At 37.5% G+C, this 20,566-nt stretch overlaps 1 protein-coding gene and 2 non-coding genes across 3 annotated transcripts in view; 1 reads left to right on the top strand and 2 right to left on the bottom strand.

Annotated features, from left to right (window-relative positions):
• The window catches only part of LOC145671045 (ATP-dependent translocase ABCB1-like), a 124,155-nt gene that overhangs the window by 90,990 nt on the left and 12,599 nt on the right, over positions 1-20,566 (bottom strand). Inside the window, exons 4-5 of the mRNA XM_081739726.1 lie at positions 18,766-18,959; positions 8,491-8,638 (exon numbers count right to left, since the gene is read on the bottom strand). Of these exons, the coding sequence (XP_081595852.1) occupies positions 8,491-8,638; positions 18,766-18,959 (342 nt within the window). The remainder of the gene's footprint in view (positions 1-8,490; positions 8,639-18,765; positions 18,960-20,566) is intronic.
• Positions 5,851-5,923, bottom strand: TRNAK-UUU (transfer RNA lysine (anticodon UUU)). The gene has a single exon. It is a non-coding gene; the product is annotated as a tRNA-Lys (tRNA).
• TRNAT-UGU (transfer RNA threonine (anticodon UGU)) lies at positions 7,802-7,874 on the top strand. The gene has a single exon. It is a non-coding gene; the product is annotated as a tRNA-Thr (tRNA).

Here is a 20,566-nt window from a genome sequence, read left to right as displayed (position 1 = left end):
TATTGCATTGTTTTCCCAGAAGGCGTGTACTACTAGCCCAATAGCCTAATTACAGCTAGGCAGGGCAACTACATCAGTAGAACTATACTAGCATAAGCTCGTCAGTTTCTTTTTACTCTCGTCACTTACGTTAAGAAGGTTAAATGAACTGATTGATTGTAAATTAACATTGGATAATTAGAAAAGTGGGAGTACTTATCGCTTCTTCTTCCAAGCCTCAGATCAGTAATCTTTCAATTACTAGTTAGACGCAGCATTCTACACTTCTCTAATCTGTGATATACTAGCTGCATGCTTCGGGAGTTTACTTCTCTGAATAAGATTCACTCGGGGAAGTAATGCTCCCGGAAGTAGGAACTAAATACACGGTTCTGATTGGTTGCGGTCATCAGTTTCGTGGCACGTAGCTTACATATATGCTTGCGGCTGTCGGTCCTCGTGGACGAGCGTGCTAGTGCAACATATTAGTAATAGGAATCTGTTTTGGTGTGGGTTCAAACCTGGTCCACGGAGAGTTAATTTTCATGAAACTTTCTCCATTAAAATAAGATGAAATATTACTCAAAAAAGATTTTACTTACTTTTGTGCACATAAGAAGTAGTAGTACTAGGAGGAGGAGGAGGAGAAATAGTAGGAACGGGTTAGAAGCCCTGCGAGGTTGGTTTTGTTCCACCTTGACCCCTGGTATAAATTTTGTGACCAACTTAAAACAGCTAGCTAGGGTAGCGCGCGAAAAAGTTACTTCCGGAAGTATTACTCTCCCGAGCAAGTCGTCTCTGAGTCGGTTACTCAAGTGCTCGAGAAAGAGGAAAAAGAGAAAATAAATAAAAATAAAGAAAGAAAAATGGGAGAAATTCTAATATTCCGTTTATTTTCTTAGGGAAGTACAAGACTAATTTTTGTATTAAACACTGGAAACAAACCTTTCATTTCAATTCGCTACATTGTATACATCACTGTACAAAAATGTATTCTTAAATTTTGCTCTATTAAATTAAACTTCGTTTACTTTCTTTCCTTTTAAAATCTGTAAATCCAAAGACTATCGTTCAGATTTACATGACGGGTTTTAAGATAGGGGGAGGTAGAATCCTATAAACTCCCTGGCTACGTTATTATACTTTCATTCAATTATATTTTGCACTATGAGTCAAGGGCGCCGATCCTGGGGTTGCCGGAGAGCCGGGCCCCCCAAAGCTCATGTGGGCCCCCTATTGTAATTATGAATATACAATATTTGGCATAATTAGAACGAAATTTGTCTTAAAATCCTCATATATATACCTTCTGCATCTGAATGCCCCCTCCCAAATTTACAGAGACATCGGCGCCCTTGCTGTGATGAATAATAATAATTAAAAAAGCTACTTAATTTTAATTAAAAAATACTTAAAACTACCCAATTTTCAAGAACTTTCGGAGGATGGCCAAGTATCTCCCGCTGCCCCAGAACCCACGTTTTGCACTATGAATTAGAACAACCCCATTTCATAATCTGGAGCTTCTGCTACATTTTATAGTGTATTGTTTAATCCGTATATTTCAATCACAGTCTTCAATTAGATGATTTTCTTTATGCCATTCCATCCACTGCTAACAGCGTGATTCTCTATGGGTGGCTGTTTATGAATTCATTACACTGATATTCTATTTAGTCATACGTCATACGTCAATTAATATTTCTGCAGTATAAGGTGCAATTTGTTATAGTATCACTAAACCAGCTAGACAGCAGTACGTACGTACATACGTACGTTTACTCACGGTGACTCATTGATGCTAAAGGGATATAGTCGAGTGTTTGAAGCTTTTGGGTTTGTTTGCTTGGAGAAGTGGCGGGCCAAACTGGTTTCAGGATTTACTTGAGCAAAATATTATAGAAAAATAAAAATTTACTACATTAAGACATACCGGGTATATGAGAAGTCCAGGACCATAGGCCAACTTTGTTATGAATAATAGTAATAGTAAAGGAAAGACGAAAGTTGTTGGAAATGGATAATTTCTCACTTAAAATGGTAGAAATTTTCTAACTGCACTAGCCCTTTGGTCTCCACTTCATGATCGTAGAATGATAGTAAAATATACGAAAACGAGACGAGAGGTATATTTTAAAATTCGAAAAACGAGACGAGAAATTTTTACGAGTTTATGGGAGACACTATTTATGCCTCCAAAAGATCAGAAGTTTAATAAGATCTTTGAATTTCATTTTTAACACTCCGAAATTTTGCCTTTTTAAAATCAGTTACCGTACTATTAGTTCTATATTGTGAAAACTTTTGTACGTTTGTATTAATGAACTTTTTAATTCATGCTAATAATTCAGTAGTTCTAACTAGAGAGTGGCCCAAAAAGTAGGTATACAGTCCCGTACTGATAAGCTCATTGCATTTTATATCATTTCTTATTGTTATCCATCAGGTAGACTTAGTTTCATTATTATTTGTTCTCATTGTTTTTACTTATACCTTAAGCTCGGAAGAGACGAACCTTATAAACCCATAAACTAGAATGTTATACTTATCAATACAGGGTTATCCCACCCAACACAAGTACATACTGATCATGTGTAAAGAATGTTCCTCGAGGTACATTGGAATGTACATGATAGGTACGTGAATAGAGCAATCATGTGAAATACACATGTAAGGAATAAGGTTACTTCCGCCCAAAAGTACGTGCATGACACATACCGAGGAATGTATCTATTATATGTATATCACGTACCATGTATGTACTTGACACATTTACTTGGCATTGGCATGTGCCAGGAATGTAGTAGGCATGTCAGTAATGTTCCTTAGGGCAGTGCTATGCAACTGGGGGGGCGAGTACTTAAATACTAAAACCTTAACGCTTCATTTTTACGTTCGAATTTAGAAGCTTGTACTTTTAAAAAAAGCCAAGCAACTAACTCTGAAAATATATGCCCTCCTCCGGCATCTGTGTGGCAATTTAACTATCTATTAAAATACTACAGTAACATTTACGAGCGACCGAGCTCTAACCTATAATCTTAGCATTCAAACCTTTGATTTACGGTTATTTGTGATTTCACGTTTATAACAAAGACAAATATTTTTAAAAGAGTGTAGTTTAAATAAATTACTGAAATAAATATTTTTCACAAAGTTTATCCTTTTAAATTATTGTTCAAAGGCCTTTGCCTTTAGTAAGCCTTCTCCGAAATACATGCAAATGAATTGTGCTGCCATCTTTGGAGCTCTTTTAAAATACACATATATGTTTCTCGACAATGAGATCTCAGAAACTACAGGCTCTAGAAAGATGACGTTTTCACTGATCGATTGCAAATTTCATGTAGATTGTCCAGTTCTAATTGAATATTTAAAAAACATGGGCACTATTTCTTTAGTACATTTTTACGGGTACATTGGAAGTGTTGAACTTTCAAAAAAATAAAATAAAACATCACATCCTAATCATTACACATTCCAACACCACACTGTTGTATATAGCGGTTGTATATGTCTCCGGCATTTGTTTCATAGCCAAATAATAATGGAAAAGGAAGGATAACCATTTCTCCAGTCTAAGATGAACTTTTTTGGGGAGTGTTTTTCCCAATAAGCACCATATATAACTGACAATATATTAATTTTGTATGTAATGTATTTGCTTATTACATACTGCATGCAAGAAGAAAGAAAACACTGCAGAAAATTGCAAAATGACACACACAATATATTACAATGTGGCTAAACTCAGAAAGTGGCTATAGAAGTGAAAAGCATATGGCTAAAAAGCCACTATTGGCTCTTTGGAAATTATGTGACTAACGACGTTCTCAAAATGGCCAGATCTCGTCACAAAGTGGCTAAATTGGCAACTCTAGTCGCAATACGAAGCAACTTACGCACAACCATGCCATGGTACATAGGGTATGTGCCATTCACATTCCTCACATTCCAGTGAAGCATGTACAAGTACCTTTCAAGTGTCAGAAATTCCTCGAAAGGCACGTACCTAGCGACACGTGCTATGCATATGAAATGTACATTTTTCAAGTACCAGGTACGTAAACGGTACATATGGAACTTAAATGGCACGTTCCTAGAATGTACCTGGTTGGGTGGGATATTCCTACTTTTGGGCCACTTAGTATATATAAAACTACATGAATTGACATAAGGTAATGGGTACTTTAGGTTGATGTGGAAAGTTGAAATTTGGCATTATTGTATCTTTTCGAGAATTAAACACAGGAAAATTGTCAAAAGTGAATAGTTTTTACTTTTAGGGGGTCTAAAAAGGGGATGAAGAAATACCTCATGTTATTTAAATGAACCTTTTTTTTTTACTTGAAATTGGAGCATAAACTTGAAATTCGGTATGCTCGTACGTTTTCATTAGCGTTTCCTAAGTGTATCACAAAAAATTAAAATTTCCAACTTTAGAGTGGTATATGGGGAACTGAAAAATCTTTCCGATGTTATTTATATGGAATATGTTCTACACCCCAAAATGTTTGGGCACTTCTGGCAGGATTACAATGATGGAGTTTGACATGCTTGTAGCCTTCAAGGACTAAGCGACAGGAAAATTGACAAAAGTGAATATTTTTAGTTCTTAAGGGGTCTAAAGGGGGTATGAAGAAATTCCTATGTTATTTAAATGGGTGTTTTCTTGGGATACAAAATCTCATCTTTTAGATAGTTGAAATAGGAAAAGAAAGTTGGAATTTCGTAGAACTGTGGGTTTAAGAGGTACGAGGCCGTAGGCCGAGCAAACGCGGGGATTTGGGGGAAAGCCCCCAGCTGCTCAAATTCAGAAAATATTAAGAGCAAATGCACGAAATTCAGTCTTGCTGCAAAGACTGATACATAAGAGATGAGAGCCCGTAGGCTGATCAAACGCGGGGGTCTGGGGGCGAAGTCCCTAGCTAGCCGAAGTCTAGTTCTTATATAACATTAGAATTTGCTATTACTAATAGTAACATTATACCAAGACGACTACGAAACGTCAAGTACCGGTACATAAATTTGCAAAACGAGACACGACGAGAAAAACTTTTCGAGAATCGAGACGAGATGAGAAAGAACCCATTAAGAATCGAAAAGATATTTCTATAATTTTTACGAGACGAGACGAGAACAGAACGCATCGTCTCATGGGCAATACTAATCGTGAGACGAAATTCAATAAGGGTTCCTGGCTCGTGTGAAGATCATTGGCCTTTCTTAACTGTTCTGGATGTTTTATTACTCGTTTACCTGTGATAATGGATGAAGTAGAGGACTTACTATGATTAACTAAATCCCTTAAAACAGTGCTCGCTGCTCACACTTGTACTACGGACCTGTGCTCGATTCCAGGCCATGTAAGTTTGTGGTGGACAACATCGTGTCTGTGGGTTTTCTAAGAATTCTTCCGTTTCCTCCCACATTACCATTCTATCAATTCCTTTCATAATCACTCATTTTCATTAATCATCCGGATCCTTTAGCTTAGAGGGCATAACGGGGGACGTAAAACTGGAAAGAATTCATTTCATTTTTAGCATACTGTAGGCGAGATATGTGAAAAGAAATTATGAAAAGAATGAACACGAGGCAGATGAACAGAACGAACAGAAAACTAATAAATACTTTCCAGCAAAACTGCCCCATAGAAAGCATGGACCGAGAACTGAACTTCTCTTAGGATCTCGTAAGTTGACCTCGCCCCTTGATGTGTAGCAAGCTTTTCTGACTACAACTTACTATCTTAGAACATTCTAAGTTTTAAGTTTTGAAATTCTTTGTTTTCTAAGCGTTCTAGCACGTACAGAACAATAACTGAAACATAAAACAAATACTTTATTAGTTGCTGTTAAAAATACACATCGCCCGGACAGGGACTCGAACCCTGGACCGTTAGGTTAAAAGCCTAACGCTCTACCGACTGAGCTATCCGGGCTGACGCTTAGGTTTGCGACAGCATTTTTCTCTCAAGGTTTTTTTTTTTTTGTTTGACCTTGATGATATGTGCCTTGTTCCGGTTGGTGAGATTAAAGACAATTAATCAATGCAACGTCGTCATTTTTCACACACACACACACACGACTAAAGTTTTCTAGTCATGACTCATGATTGTAGTTTTTATCTTTTATTTTTTTTTTAAAGAGAAAGAGACAGGTTATCGGGAGCAGTCTCGAGATTGGACAAATCATTATCATTCCAATCACGAGTCATTGTATGTTCATCGTTATAGCAGCTTAGATAAGAAATTGTAACATATCGTCGCCTTATCTCATTAGAAAATTATTAATATTTTAAAGTATTGTGATAGTTATAGATATTATATTGATTTATTAATTGATAATATTTTATATAGATTTATTATTTTTTGTATAAGAGAAAGATACGTGTTATTGGGTGCCCCAGTTTGGTAAAATTTTAACATTTATGATCAGGTCCTGGGACTAATGTTTCTTCCACATTTCTCAATCTTCAGCTTCCTCTTTTAACTCCCAATATTTTCTTCTGTTTTTCAAATCATTGATCAGTTGTGTTCTTCTTCTTCCTATTTCTCATTTTCCTTCTATGGTGGTATGAAGAAGACTATTCTATAGGGTATCATTTAACATTTTGTATTTGATACATTAAGGTTGTTGAAACAAATAAAGCCATTTATCTCATTTTAATTCTTAAAAAACTGTATTCATTTGAAACGTACAGTAAAGAATCATTTTATCGGTAATGATCATTGTGATTCTCATCAGTGGCGTATTTGGGGGGGGGATTACCGGCTCGAGCCCCTCCTATTGAGTATAAAGTTTTTGTTTTTTTTATGTACTTGCAGCGGTAAGAGAAAAGCTCACGAAATTGCCACTTAACGTCTCTTGTCGAAATGCAGAACAAAAGGCAGCATATCTGCAACAAAATGACCCATTCCTCTTCACCTTCATCCCCACCACACACACAACACACACACATACACACACACACACACACACACACATATATATATATATATATATATATATATATATATATATATATATATATATATATATATATGCATATGTGTTTTTGCGTGTGTCTGTGTAATAGTCATACTTGCATATTTGGATTCACGTTCATCACAAAATAGGATTATGTTGTATTCAGTTTTGCTCCAAAATTTTCAGCCCCCTCCCCTATTTGAAAATTTCTAGATACGCGCCTGATTCCCATAACCTCATACGGAGACTTCTAGAAAATGGTATATTCTATGCGTTAACAAAGAGAGAAGAAAAATGACAATGACAAGTTAATGTTATGTTTAAGTTATAAATGTAGCACAATATCGAAAACTACTACTTAATATACAAAACAGTAAAGGTACTGGACGTAATTTAATCAAGCAGAATTCATAAACTTGTAGTACTAAAACAACTGCTGTAGTTTTTCTCTACTGACAGCGTCGTTAGCGCCAGTGTTTAATTTTACAATGGTCAGGTAGTAGCAGATATCGGAACGAACCAGGACATACAGTTTCTACGAAACGTGGGGAATACCCCTTCATTTTCATTACCCTCGTCTATCCTATGTTCTTCTTGATCACAGTCGTACTAACAAACAAACACGATGATATTTTTCATTCTACGTATAGACCTTTATTAGTATTTTTACTTTTAATGAAATTACACTACTTAAGTTATGGAATGAAACTCACTATATGTCAGGAAAACATTGTGCAAATTATTCTCGTTCCTACACATTGTAACAACACTATTACTTACGTTAGCAGCAGTCGTATAGTGATTACTAGTCAAACGACAAGTTTATTGCGTCAGAGCACTTGCCATGCGTCGCCTCCTTAGCTCAGTGGTTAGAGCACTGGTCTTGTAAACCAGGGGTCGTGAGTTCGATCCTCACAGGGGGCTCGTAAAAGAAACTTTTATAAGTGTAAGCCATTTTATTTACATATTTTCCATTATTGAAAGCTTACAATTTAAATCCATTGATTGGTTAATTGGAGCATAATATTTCTTTTCAGGAGCGGTTTATTATAAGATAGGACCTGCTTTTTTTACAGTGGAATCCCAAACTGCTATTCGGATTTGTATCTGAAGCAAACATAACCGAAAATCGATCTCGGGACAGGCTAAAACTAACGATAATACATGCTAGCATGTTAGTAATTCATTCAAAACGTACTGGGACAGACTTCAGTGAAAACTTCACTAATCTTTCGAGTGTAATTTTTAAATCCTTCTAACCTCCTATTATTACGCTTGGGAGTTTAGAGATATAAATGCGAAAACAAAACGGAAATTAAAAAAAAGGTTTAAAAACACAGTAATAACTTTGTTTTTCGTGTAATCCTTTTGTTATGAGATGCGGTAAATCAGTGCAATTACATTTGGACTTTAGGAAAAATAGTTTCTGAAGATCTACTTTTGAAATCAGATAAAGAATTTAGACACAACCTGCAATTTTTTAAAAAATTGAAAACTGTATATCGTTTTAGCCTATTCAATAATATACAAATAATCTTACCTGATTCATCGCTGCATAATTAAGACAAGTGATGAATATGAAACCTAATGCAAGTTGCACCGTTGCTAAAGCTGCGGTTCTAATTGCAAATTGTGACGCTGCTTCAATTAAAGTTTCCCTAGTTAGTATTGTATTCAATTCCTTTGCCCTAAGAAAGAGAAAAAACATCTCCATAATTACTTTGTTTCATGTAATACTTATAACCACTAAAACTTTACATTATGAAAACAAAACAAGGGAGGTTTTATTTTACGTACTAATGAAGGGAAGTAGTGCTACGAAGGGCATACTGAAAGTCGTGAGCAACATTTTTTTTCAACAACCGTAATCTTTATTTGTAAGTGAAAATAAATATATCATCTAAATCTACAGACCTTTCTTATAGTTTTCCACATAGTCTTTTTTTTTTTCTTTTTTGCACATATTTTTCCCATGCGATAAAATTCCGTTCCAGCTGCCCGTAGACATTGACACACTGCTTGCGGGATATCCTCCAGTGTCTCGTAGTTGATGGCCTCGCAACTGTTCCTTCACAAAACTGAAAAGATGGTAGTCGAAGGGTGCCATGTCGGGGCTGTAGGGAGTATGTGGAAGTGTTTCCCACCCAAATCTCCTGATCTGCTCCATAGTAGCACGTGCAGTGTGGGAACGCGCATTATCCTGTTGAAGGATTATCTTCTTTACAGGACGTTTACCACGCAAAGTACGACGGAGCTTCAAAAGTGTCCGGATGTAGCAGGCAGAATTTATGGTTTGTCCAGGCTCAAGAAAGTCAACCAGAATGCAACCCTGTGCATCCTAGAAGACGCTCTCCATTCATTTCCCTACCGATTTCACTGTCTTCACTTTCTTCTTCGGTGTCGAATTCAAGTGGTGCCATTCCATACTCTGCCGTTTTGTTTCAGGTTCATAATGATGGAACCAGCTTTCATCTCCAGTCACAATACTCGTAAAAAAGTCAACACTTTCATATCAAAATCTCTGAAGAAGTATTTGGGCAATGGTTAGTCTCTGATGTTTGTGGTCCTCGGTTAATAAACGTGGGATCCAACGGGCACAAACCTTCCGATAACCTAAGCTGTGAATCATTTCTTGCACCGCACTATGGCCAACACCACGTTTTGCAGCAATTTCATTCACAGTGATACGCCTATCTTCCCTAATTAGTTCATCAACCCTTACCTTGTTGCGTTTTGTGGAGGCAGTTCGAGGACGCCCGCTGCGAGACTCATCTTCGATATTCATTTCCATCCTTAAAATGTTTCACCCACCTCCTAACACTGCTGCCCACCCAACACAAGTACATACTGATCATGTGTAAAGAATGTTCCTCGAGGTACATTGGAATGTACATGATAGGTACGTGAATAGAGCAATCATGTGAAATACACATGTAAGGAATAAGGTTACTTCCGCCCAAAAGTACGTGCATGACACATACCGAGGAATGTATCTATTATGTGTATATCACGTACCGTGTATGTACTTGACACATTTACTTGGCATTGGCATGTGCCAGGAATGTACTAGGCATGTCAGTAATGTTCCTTAGGGCAGTGCTATGCAACTGGGGGTGCGAGTACTTAAATACTAAAACCTTAACGCTTCATTTTTACGTTCGAATTTAGAAGCTTGTACTTTTAAAAAAAGCCAAGCAACTAACTCTGAAAATATATGCCCTCCTCCGGCATCTGTGTGGCAATTTAACTATCTATTAAAATACTACAGTAACATTTACGAGCGACTTTTTTTTTTTTTTTTTTGTCCGTCGTCCCGCTAAAGGGTTTTGCCCTTTCTTCGGGTAAGTGCTTTATATAAAATTTAGTTTCCAGTTTAATGTGGTCGGTCTAAGAGGTGCACAAGTATATAATATGTATTTATTTATTAAATACATATACACAGAGAGGGGATGGAAAGGTGACAATAACATCTATTGAAGTACAAGCATACTATAAGCATGAGATAGCAATATTGTAGAAAATAATACTTTTATTACCATGTAGTGCGGAGTTAAGGCGAGTGCAAAACAGGAATGAATATGGTACAGGAGGCAATATGGAGAGAAGTAGATGAAGATGAAATGAAGTGCTCTGAACGCCACATCACAAGGTATTTGTTAGTACAGACGAATGCAAGTTATCTTCTGTTCCTGGGGCGATTCAGGAACTGATGGAGACAGAGGAAGCCCATGTTAATAGGTAGTTACGGTGCGTATGATGGATATATGAATGATGAAAGCTCACGTGGTTCGTAGATGTGAAAGATTTCGGGATCCACTACAGCATCGTCGAGTTGCAAATGATAAAGAGTCATGAAGTGCTGTAGGGGAGTATCAACGTAAGCTGAGGGTGCGTCGTGATCCCGATCGTACCGTAAGATATCTAGGAACATGGGATGCTGCTGGTCAATTCGCTTGCAAACGTACCGAGTACGAAGCTGTTCGAGATGGTGCAATAAAGGTGGAAAGTCAATCAGCTCGTAAAGTAATCTTGTCGGATGCGGTAATCTGATGCGATGTGCTAGGCGTAGAGCATGGCGCTCGAGGATAGCCAACTTCTGATAGAATTTTGGCGGTGCAGATGTCCAGGCAGTGTGACCGTATGTTAATGTACTGCGCATAAATGCTTTATATGTATGAAGTACTGTTAACGGTTTTAAACCCCAGGTTGTACCAACTAGGCGCTTGAGGAGGTTGAGCCGATTTTGCGCTTGGCGTATGATCTTGGTGAGATGTGGGGTCCAAGTAAGTTTGGAGTCAAATATGACACCAAGATAAGTAAGAGTATTTGACGGTACAACAGGTGTATGGTCTACTTGGAGGTTTAATCGACTTGGATTCCTGTAGATACGTGAACGGCGTCTACGTGGCAGGAAAACAATAGCCTGAGTTTTGGTAGAATTAATACTTAATCGCCATACATTACACCAGTCAACGAATGCATCAATTGCCGTTTGCATAGTTTTACTGATGGATTGTACTGTGCGGGCTGTCGTAAAAAAGGCGGTGTCGTCAGCAAACTGAAATATGTTGATGTTGTTTGGAACCACAAGGTCGGCAACATACAGTAGGTATAATAAAGGAGACAGTGACGAGCCTTGAGGAACGCCAGATTGGATGAAGATCGGATGAGAAAGTGTTCCGTTAATAGAGATATATGCTAGTCGCCCTAGTAAGAAAGAATGGATGAATCTGATATAAGAGGATGGTAAAAAATAGTTATGGAGTTTGTATAGTAAACCAGGGTGCCAAACTTTGTCGAAAGCTTTTTCTAGATCAAAGGCTACCAGACAAGAAGGAAAACCTGTGTTATATTGATCATAAACAGCCGTAGATAGTCGTAATAACTGATCCATTGTACTAAAATGAGGTCGAAAACCGGCTTGATGAATAGGAAGTAGATTATGAGTTGCAAGATGAGCGTGCAAGCGGCGGACTAGAATGCGTTCTAATATTTTGCAAAGGCAACTGGTGAGATGAATAGGGCGATAGGACTGTACGTCAGTTGAAGGTTTGTTAGGTTTGGGAAATAGAAGAACTTTCGAGTATTTCCAGTCGATTGGAAAAAATCCAGTTCGCAGGATGAAAGTATATATGGCGCTGAGAAAAAGTAGAAAAGCAGGTGATGCTTGCCTGATGAGAACATAGGTAACAGAATCAAAGCCTGGTGCAGTGTTTCGTTTACGGAGCAATGTTTGGCGAATATCATCTGGTTGGATCGGAGTGGTAAGTTGATTATTGGGCTCTAAAGAGTGGTTGATAGATGGGCGCAGAGAAGCAGATGTTGGATCTGTACGTCGGTTTATTGAATTTTGTAGGCGCTGCGGTGTATGCCAACCAGGAAGAGGTGTAAAAATATCTTGAAAAAATGAAGCAAACGTATTCGCTTTATCCATATCAGTGATAACTGCCTGATTATTGTGAACAATGGGGTATGGTGTGCGGGATACTGTACCGGTGAGTTGATGGAATTTGCGCCAATATTTACTGGGGTGTGATTCACTTGCAAGTGTGTTGCAAGTTTGAATCCAATGGCGTTTCTTATAGGCAACAATATAATTGTGCGTAATTCTAAGGTATTGGCGATGAAGTCTGAGCGCTTCAAGATTACCTGTAGCGAGATACTCACGATGTGCTCGACGAGAAGCGGATATGAAAGGTAAATAGTGCGGAGGCAATTTTGGTTTATGTAATTGTACTTCTGCTGTTGGAATGGATCGGTGTGCTGCATCTTGAATAGATGCAGTAAGAGCGGCTATTGTGTGATCAAGATCACATTGTGTAGTTGGCATGAGTAGTGTATTAATAGCATTGTCCAAATCAGAGCGATATTGCTCCCAATTAGCTCGTTTGTAACAGAATACTTTCTGTGGAGGTAGCTTAGGTTGAGAGCGAGGAGAGCAGTGAAGTGCAAGTTTGATAGGTACATGATCACTACCTATAGAATCGAGCACATCGATATGTATACTCTGCGAGAGAGATGTTGATGTGATGACAACATCAGGAGTAGTATTGCTGACAGGGCGTGTAGGTTTCGGTAAAACATGGAACTCGGCAACTGTTTCAGTCTGAAGAAAGTAGAGAAAATTAGTTTTATCTCGCTGTGACCGGCTATGAATGTTTAGATCTGCCATGATAATGTAATGCCTAAAGGTAGAATCGATATATCGAAAGAAGTCATAGTTGATTGCTTTGCCAGGACGAAAGTATATGGTGACGAAGGTGACAGTTCGGCCTCGAAAATAAATAGTCATGACATTATGCTCAGGAAGATGGTGTGTGAGCTGAAATGGAACAGTAACTGTTCGATAAGGAAGACGTTGGCTAACACCTATAGCTGTACCTCCGTAGACTCTGGGGCCAGATGGAGCATCATGTCGGAGAAGATGATATTTCGGAAAATAGCAGGAAAGATGTGGTGCGAGGTAAGTTTCGTTGAGTGCAAAGGCTGCTATGTTTTCTTCTTGCAGAAGTTGTGCGAAGAGCACGTGATGGGTTAAGACTGATCGAATGTTCAGAAAAAGTAAATTATAAGCCATACTGATACGTAGTATACAAGTGTATGTAGAAGCACCCATATTAAACATAGACTTCGATTGGCTGAATTTGAAAGTGAACTGTAGGTCCGGAATAGGTAGCATGAAGTTGTAAGTTAAACAGTAATTTGGCTGCATACATGATCTGATTCAGGATGTGGTTACGATCAAAAGGATGGATATTTTGTAAAGATATAGTAAGGAAGCGCAATAGATCTTCAACAGTTATTGGGTGGCGTAGCGAATTTGCTGGTGGTGTTGGAGTGTCAACAGAACGTATCGGTACAACAAGTTCTGGCTTAGCTGGATCGGGTTTAGGCTTAGCTTTGCACTTGTAGCTATAAGTGGGATGTCTTTCAGAACATCGGTCACAGTGTGGTGGTTCCTTAAGATTAGGGCAGCTTTTTGTCGGATGTTCCAGTGAACAATAGCCACATTTGATGGTATTCGGACACTCAGATGTCGGATGAGAATTATATTGTTGGCATTTCTCGCATCTAACCGGCAGAGGTGCTGGTGTGCGAGATGGTTCCACTTTGTAACGACGTCGGTATATATATGCACCGTGTAGAAGAAGTTGGTCGATCAACTGTTGTTGATCAGTAAGAACGCGAACTAGGTATGTTGGACCCTGGTTGTTCTTGATACGTATGCACCGCTTGACAGGTAGACCTTCTTGATGTAATTCAGAGTAGATTTCCTCATCGGTGAAGTCGGGTTCTACGCCACGAATGACCACGGATAACATTGGAGGACGTCGTGGTGGTGGTGGTGTCTTTCGTCCGCTCGAGCTTAAAGTAGATATTTTTGCTTTCAACCCAAAAATTTCGAAAGTCGCTTTGTTGCGGACGTGAGTGGCGAAGTTTGGATTGGTCGATTTCAGGATTATACCCCGACGAGTCTTGATGATTTCTCTTATTTCTGGACGAGGAACGTATTTTACAAGTTGCTGAAAGACAGCGCGCACTGTGTCGTATTTCGGATCATAATCAGTTAACAAGAAGTTATAAATGGTTTCTTGATTAAACATGATTTGATTTTCAGTGGAAGTGGATGTCCAATCCATATTAGTGCTAGGATGATTAGCAGCAGTGGGATCTGCGGTGGCTGTGAGACGTTGTTTCTTTGGATCCAATGTTTGCTCGCCATCAGAAAGAGATCTCGAACGAATTCTTTGTCCGTTAGCTACACAGGTTGCATATGATGTTGGAACATTGGTGGTAGCTTGTACTACACGCGTAGTGCCAGTAACAATACGCGGTTGGGTTTTTTGCCGACCATTTGGCCCGATATTTAATGGAGATGTCTGAACCAGATTAGACTGTCCGGGAGCATTGCCAGAGTCCGCCATATCGGTATCCGGTAGAGGTGCCAAAGTCGTCAATTAGTTTCGGTGATATAGGCCTCCGAAGAGGAGAATAGCAAAAACAAATCGTTAGCCCAAGAGAATTGCAAGTTCGTCAACAGTAAAGTGAATTAGATGTGTTAGCCTCCGTAGAGGCTTAAAACCAATTCGACGGTTGTTTCCTTGGACCTCGAGGAGGCAAGTAATCCAACCGTATACAGAAGTATCGCGAGTAAAATCAAACAATGGGGATGGAAACACCAGAGGACTAGTTTATTTTTCTCCGCCAGCAACGGATACCCTATTTTTTTACCTGGTTAGAGATTCCAGGTGGCCAGTTCCTACGAGCGACCGAGCTCTAACCTATAATCTTAGCATTCAAACCTTTGATTTACGGTTATTTGTGATTTCACGTTTATAACAAAGACAAATATTTTTAAAAGAGTGTAGTTTAAATAAATTACTGAAATAAATATTTTTCACAAAGTTTATCCTTTTAAATTATTGTTCAAAGGCCTTTGCCTTTAGTAAGCCTTCTCCGAAATACATGCAAATGAATTGTACTGCCATCTTTGGAGCTCTTTTAAAATACACATATATGTTTCTCGACAATGAGATCTCAGAAACTACAGGCTCTAGAAAGATGACGTTTTCACTGATCGATTGCAAATTTCATGTAGATTGTCCAGTTCTAATTGAATATTTAAAAAACATGGGCACTATTTCTTTAGTACATTTTTACGGGTACATTGGAAGTGTTGAACTTTCAAAAAAATAAAATAAAACATCACATCCTAATCATTACACATTCCAACACCACACTGTTGTATATAGCGGTTGTATATGTCTCCGGCATTTGTTTCATAGCCAAATAATAATGGAAAAGGAAGGATAACCATTTCTCCAGTCTAAGATGAACTTTTTTGGGGAGTGTTTTTCCCAATAAGCACCATATATAACTGACAATATATTAATTTTGTATGTAATGTATTTGCTTATTACATACTGCATGCAAGAAGAAAGAAAACACTGCAGAAAATTGCAAAATGACACACACAATATATTACAATGTGGCTAAACTCAGAAAGTGGCTATAGAAGTGAAAAGCATATGGCTAAAAAGCCACTATTGGCTCTTTGGAAATTATGTGACTAACGACGTTCTCAAAATGGCCAGATCTCGTCACAAAGTGGCTAAATTGGCAACCCTAGTCGCAATACGAAGCAACTTACGCACAACCATGCCATGGTACATGGGGTATGTGCCATTCACATTCCTCACATTCTAGTGAAGCATGTAAAAGTACCTTTCAAGTGTCAGAAATTCCTTGAAAGGCACGTACCTAGCGACACGTGCTATGCATATGAAATGTACATTTTTCAAGTACCAGGTACGTAAACGGTACATATGGAACTTAAATGGCACGTTCCTAGAATGTACCTGGTTGGGTGGGTGGCACCCATGCACACATATCCATAAGTACGCTGCAATCTGCGGTGAATTTCAGAAGCAAATTGGTCCTCTTTAACAAGGAACTCAGTCATAGCACTGTCGAAACGAAACATCGTTGCCCGCCGTTTTGGAAATCCTGCCTGTGGTCACGTGCTAGCAACAAACAGCATCAACGTCTGGAAAGAAAGAAAAAAGTCTGTAGATTGAGATGATATACTTGGTTTTACTTGCAACTAAAAATTACGGTTGTGAAAACGTTTCTCATGATTTTCAGTATGCCCTTCATTGGTTGCTCACGAAATTTTAAGAAACAAAGAAAATCATGATTTTATAAAGCACTTATACGTTCCCTACATGATTCAGACTCGTCGAAATGCACTTGATTAATTTCCCTTCCATCAATATAAGTGGGAATAAAACAGTACTAGCCAATCAGGCTTTTGAACAAATACAAATAATTTTGCTTATTTTCTTTTAGAAGTAAGAGGCAACATAATTTAGATTAAATTTAATCAGTCTAATATTTTCCATAAGAAGAAGCTTTGGTTGGTATATCATTAAATACAACCAAACTATTTGCTGACCAAACCATATTTTCACATTTAAAAAAAAAAAAAAAAAAAAAACGTGTGACAGTTTCGCCAACCAACACTTTGGCTTCATCAGACACTATCTGTGTCTGATAATATAGTGTAGATAGTGTCTGATGAAGACATAGTGTTAGTTGGCGAAACTGTTACATGTATGTAGTTTTTTTAAATGTGAAAATAGTCTGGTTGTGTTTAATTAGTATATAATTCTGACGTCACCATTTTTAACTTCCTAGACCTGAGTTCAAAAGTCTTAAATCAAAAACAATAGTGAAACGTTCTTTGAGGCCAGACTTAACCTCAGAGTCGTAACAATCGGTGATGCACCTGGGCCCCAGGACTAAGAAGCCCTCCCCCACCTTATTCGCTTTTTGAAGCTCATATTAATTACGTACTATTAAATAGTTAAACTACCTTGTTATTCATCTTGTCTATGTGGAGTTTGTTATTATAAAATAAATAGCCAGCTTAGACTGAGATCTTGAATGCAGATTAGTAAGTCACTGAAATGACGGTGGAACCGATCATCAATATTTCTGATAATTATCCAAACTTTATATGTAACATGACTTTGTTCAATTCAAATGATCTAGCAGGCTGATTCACTTTCTTTTAACAGTGTTTTCCTTTAATTTGTAGAGCCTGTCTATTTCAAGTGTGTCCTCGGAAAATATGCGAAGCATACTTCGGCCCGCCCCCGAAACCCTCTGACGGAGGAAACCCTCCCTTTGCTCAGGGAAAAGAAATGAATGACCTCAGCTGTGTTGCCAATTTGTCATTGAGTCGTTTGGTCTTGATGAGTGAAGATTGTAGGCTGCTTAGAATGAATAACAAGACAGAGCGCAGCAAAGTCCGTCAATTGAAAGATCTCGGCCGCAGTAACTTGTCCCTCCTCTTTCGAGAAAGGTACGGAAAAATACACATTGACAGCAGCGCCAGAAGGGGCACATTTCAAATAGAAAGGCTCTAGATAGGGGCCGTCAGAGGAGAAGGTTACACTGAACAAATAGAGGTATAACCAGTGTTGGCAGATTTGAAGATTGAAAAGTAGCAAAGTTGTTCTTTTAAGGTAGCAGATTTGAGCTAATTGTAGCCCAAACATAAAAACGAATTTTTGGCATCTATACAATTTTAATAATATTATATATATATAAAAGAAATTTCGGAAAGACTTAATTGGTCTGATTTTGATATTAAATGCTTCTTATAGACCATTCAGTCTCCGTAGAACAAATTCTTAAATCTAAAAGAGACAGTTTTTTGTCTATATGATAATGTCCCTGGGAAATGTGTTCCCGTAGATAGCTGCCGAATTCGATAAAGCATACTCCCATACTCATAAAAAGTAAGCATCGTCGAAAAAAAAAGTGAAGTCTATTTATACTAGTACGTCAAACTCTAGAAGAAACCAAAGAAGTTATATAATTTAATACATAAACTCATAAACGTAAATTTACATGTAAATTATGATTATACTAAACCACTGACCATTAAAGATATATAATATGTTACAAAACCACCTTTAAAAAATTCGTTTTACATGAGTAGTTGAGCACTTTTTGTTAAGTTTTGGTTCAGATCAAATGATTTGAAGTTATAATGGAACCATAATTAATATTTTTGTATATCATTTAAGAAAGCTTTTCACTTCTCAATACATTAATTTCAATTTCTATCAAGAATGCTAATAGAATCAACAATAAAAGGTAGGTTCATAGATGTAGACAAAAGTATTTTGGTGGCAATAGTAGCATATCAATCAGATGATCATCCAGATTTAATTTTTAAAAAAAAGCAACTTTAAAAAACACAATATGTTATCCAAATAATTGTGCGGATTAGAAATCACCTTACCTCCATAGATTAATAGAATCGGTTTCTGAATTATTTTTCACCGTTCCTAGTGTTTTTCTTCTTTGGTCTGTGATGAAATATTGCACAAGCTCCCCATACAATACGATTAGGAAGGGCACACAAACACCAGTGATAAAAGCGCAACATAAAGCACTAAAAATCAGGAACTTATCCCAAATGGACGCATAGTGGAACTATAAAGATAAGTTATAAGTTATTCAGTTGATATTCAAAATGTCTACTCAGAATCAAAAGCAGAAATATGTATTTTAAGACATTTCTTAAAATGAATAAAACTTTAGTATGATTTGTTGTGCTTGTTCACTAAGTGAATAAAATGAGTCAGTACTAAAAGATTATTTACTGCATATCATTCGCTTCACAACATATATACTTTAATCAATAATCATCCTCTATCTCTTTTGGAAATACTCAAAAATACATTGATCATTTACTTTATGAATGCTATAGGATTGATTTTAAATATTTGAAAAGACAAAAATATCTTACCTTACATCCGTATCATAAATTATAACACCTACTGTTTCAACGCATCCCTCGCCTCTTTTTCACCGTGATTTCTTCATATCCAAATGACCTGTGAAACGTTTTTGTACCTTGTAACGCATTTTTAAGAGGAACAACTCAGTAATCTTGCCTATCATAACTTGTAAGTGTGAAAGGAACTTACACAGAATTTAATTTTAACAGGCATTTCATTCAAGTTGCATGATTATTCCAGAGTGGAAAATTCCATTTTATAAGGGATGCAAATAACCACTTCGCCCGGGGCGAGTGATTCATCAGTGTGGGTGAGTATTTAATATCATACCAAAGGTAAGTAAATGATTTCTATTGTAGAATATGGGCTAGTAGTTTTTTTTCTTGGGCTAGTAAAATTTTGTTGCTTTCGCACTGAGGATGAGGGGAGCAAATCATTGAAACAATATGTGTTATGATTTACTATAACGGTGTAAAGTAAGATGGGGTTTATCTTCATTTTTTCAGCGCTTTCTTCCTTAAACTTTGGATACGGATTTGAACTATACTCAGGGGTGTAGCCAAGGGGGGGCCATCGGGGCCAGGCCCCCCCAAATGGTTTCTTGCCCCCCCCCAATGACCAGCTTTTAAAACATCATAGTAAAATTATCTCGCTCCATTCATTTAAAAGTAACAAATTTCATTGACAATTAATAATTTAGGGTAAAATAGTATAGTGAAATATTGTTTTTCCACACCGATCGAAAAATAGTACAATATCTCTTCCTTATACCGATCGAAAAATAGGATACTTGTTTGTGACAGCAGATTACACAATTTACTGCGATTTATATTTGACAGTTTGAAGACAAACGTTTTAACAAGGTACTACAAATACAGCCATAAAAAAAGACATAGAGGATGGAAAATTTGGTGAGAAACAATGTTTTTATTCAATTTGGATTTCATTCTCTTCTCTTTTATTTCTACTCAGTGTAATAAAATAATTATGTTTCTTTAGTCGAATAATAAACAAGTATTGTCAGGAAACCGTAAAGAAATTAAGTGAAATTTCAAAGAAAATCAATCTTAAGTAGATAGGTTCTGTATACAAGGTCTTAAATTTAAATATAAAGGTAAGCAAGAAAAGTTATGTCGCTTTTTCACCCACCACCTTCGAACATCAATATGTCACCTAACCTGGAAGATCAAAAATAGTCCCCATCAGCATCGACGACATTCTGAAAACGTTCTGGAAGGCCATGGAATCCATCGCGGTAGAACTTAGTGGGCCGTGAAACGAAGAAGGTATCAGCGGCAT

Source organism: Thermobia domestica, chromosome 15 (genome assembly GCF_964235325.1).
Source record: "Thermobia domestica chromosome 15, izTheDome1.hap1.1, whole genome shotgun sequence".
Lineage (NCBI taxonomy): Eukaryota > Metazoa > Arthropoda > Insecta > Zygentoma > Lepismatidae > Thermobia > Thermobia domestica.
Note: the sequence above shows the minus strand (reverse complement) of the source record. Positions and strands in the feature narration are given on the sequence as shown.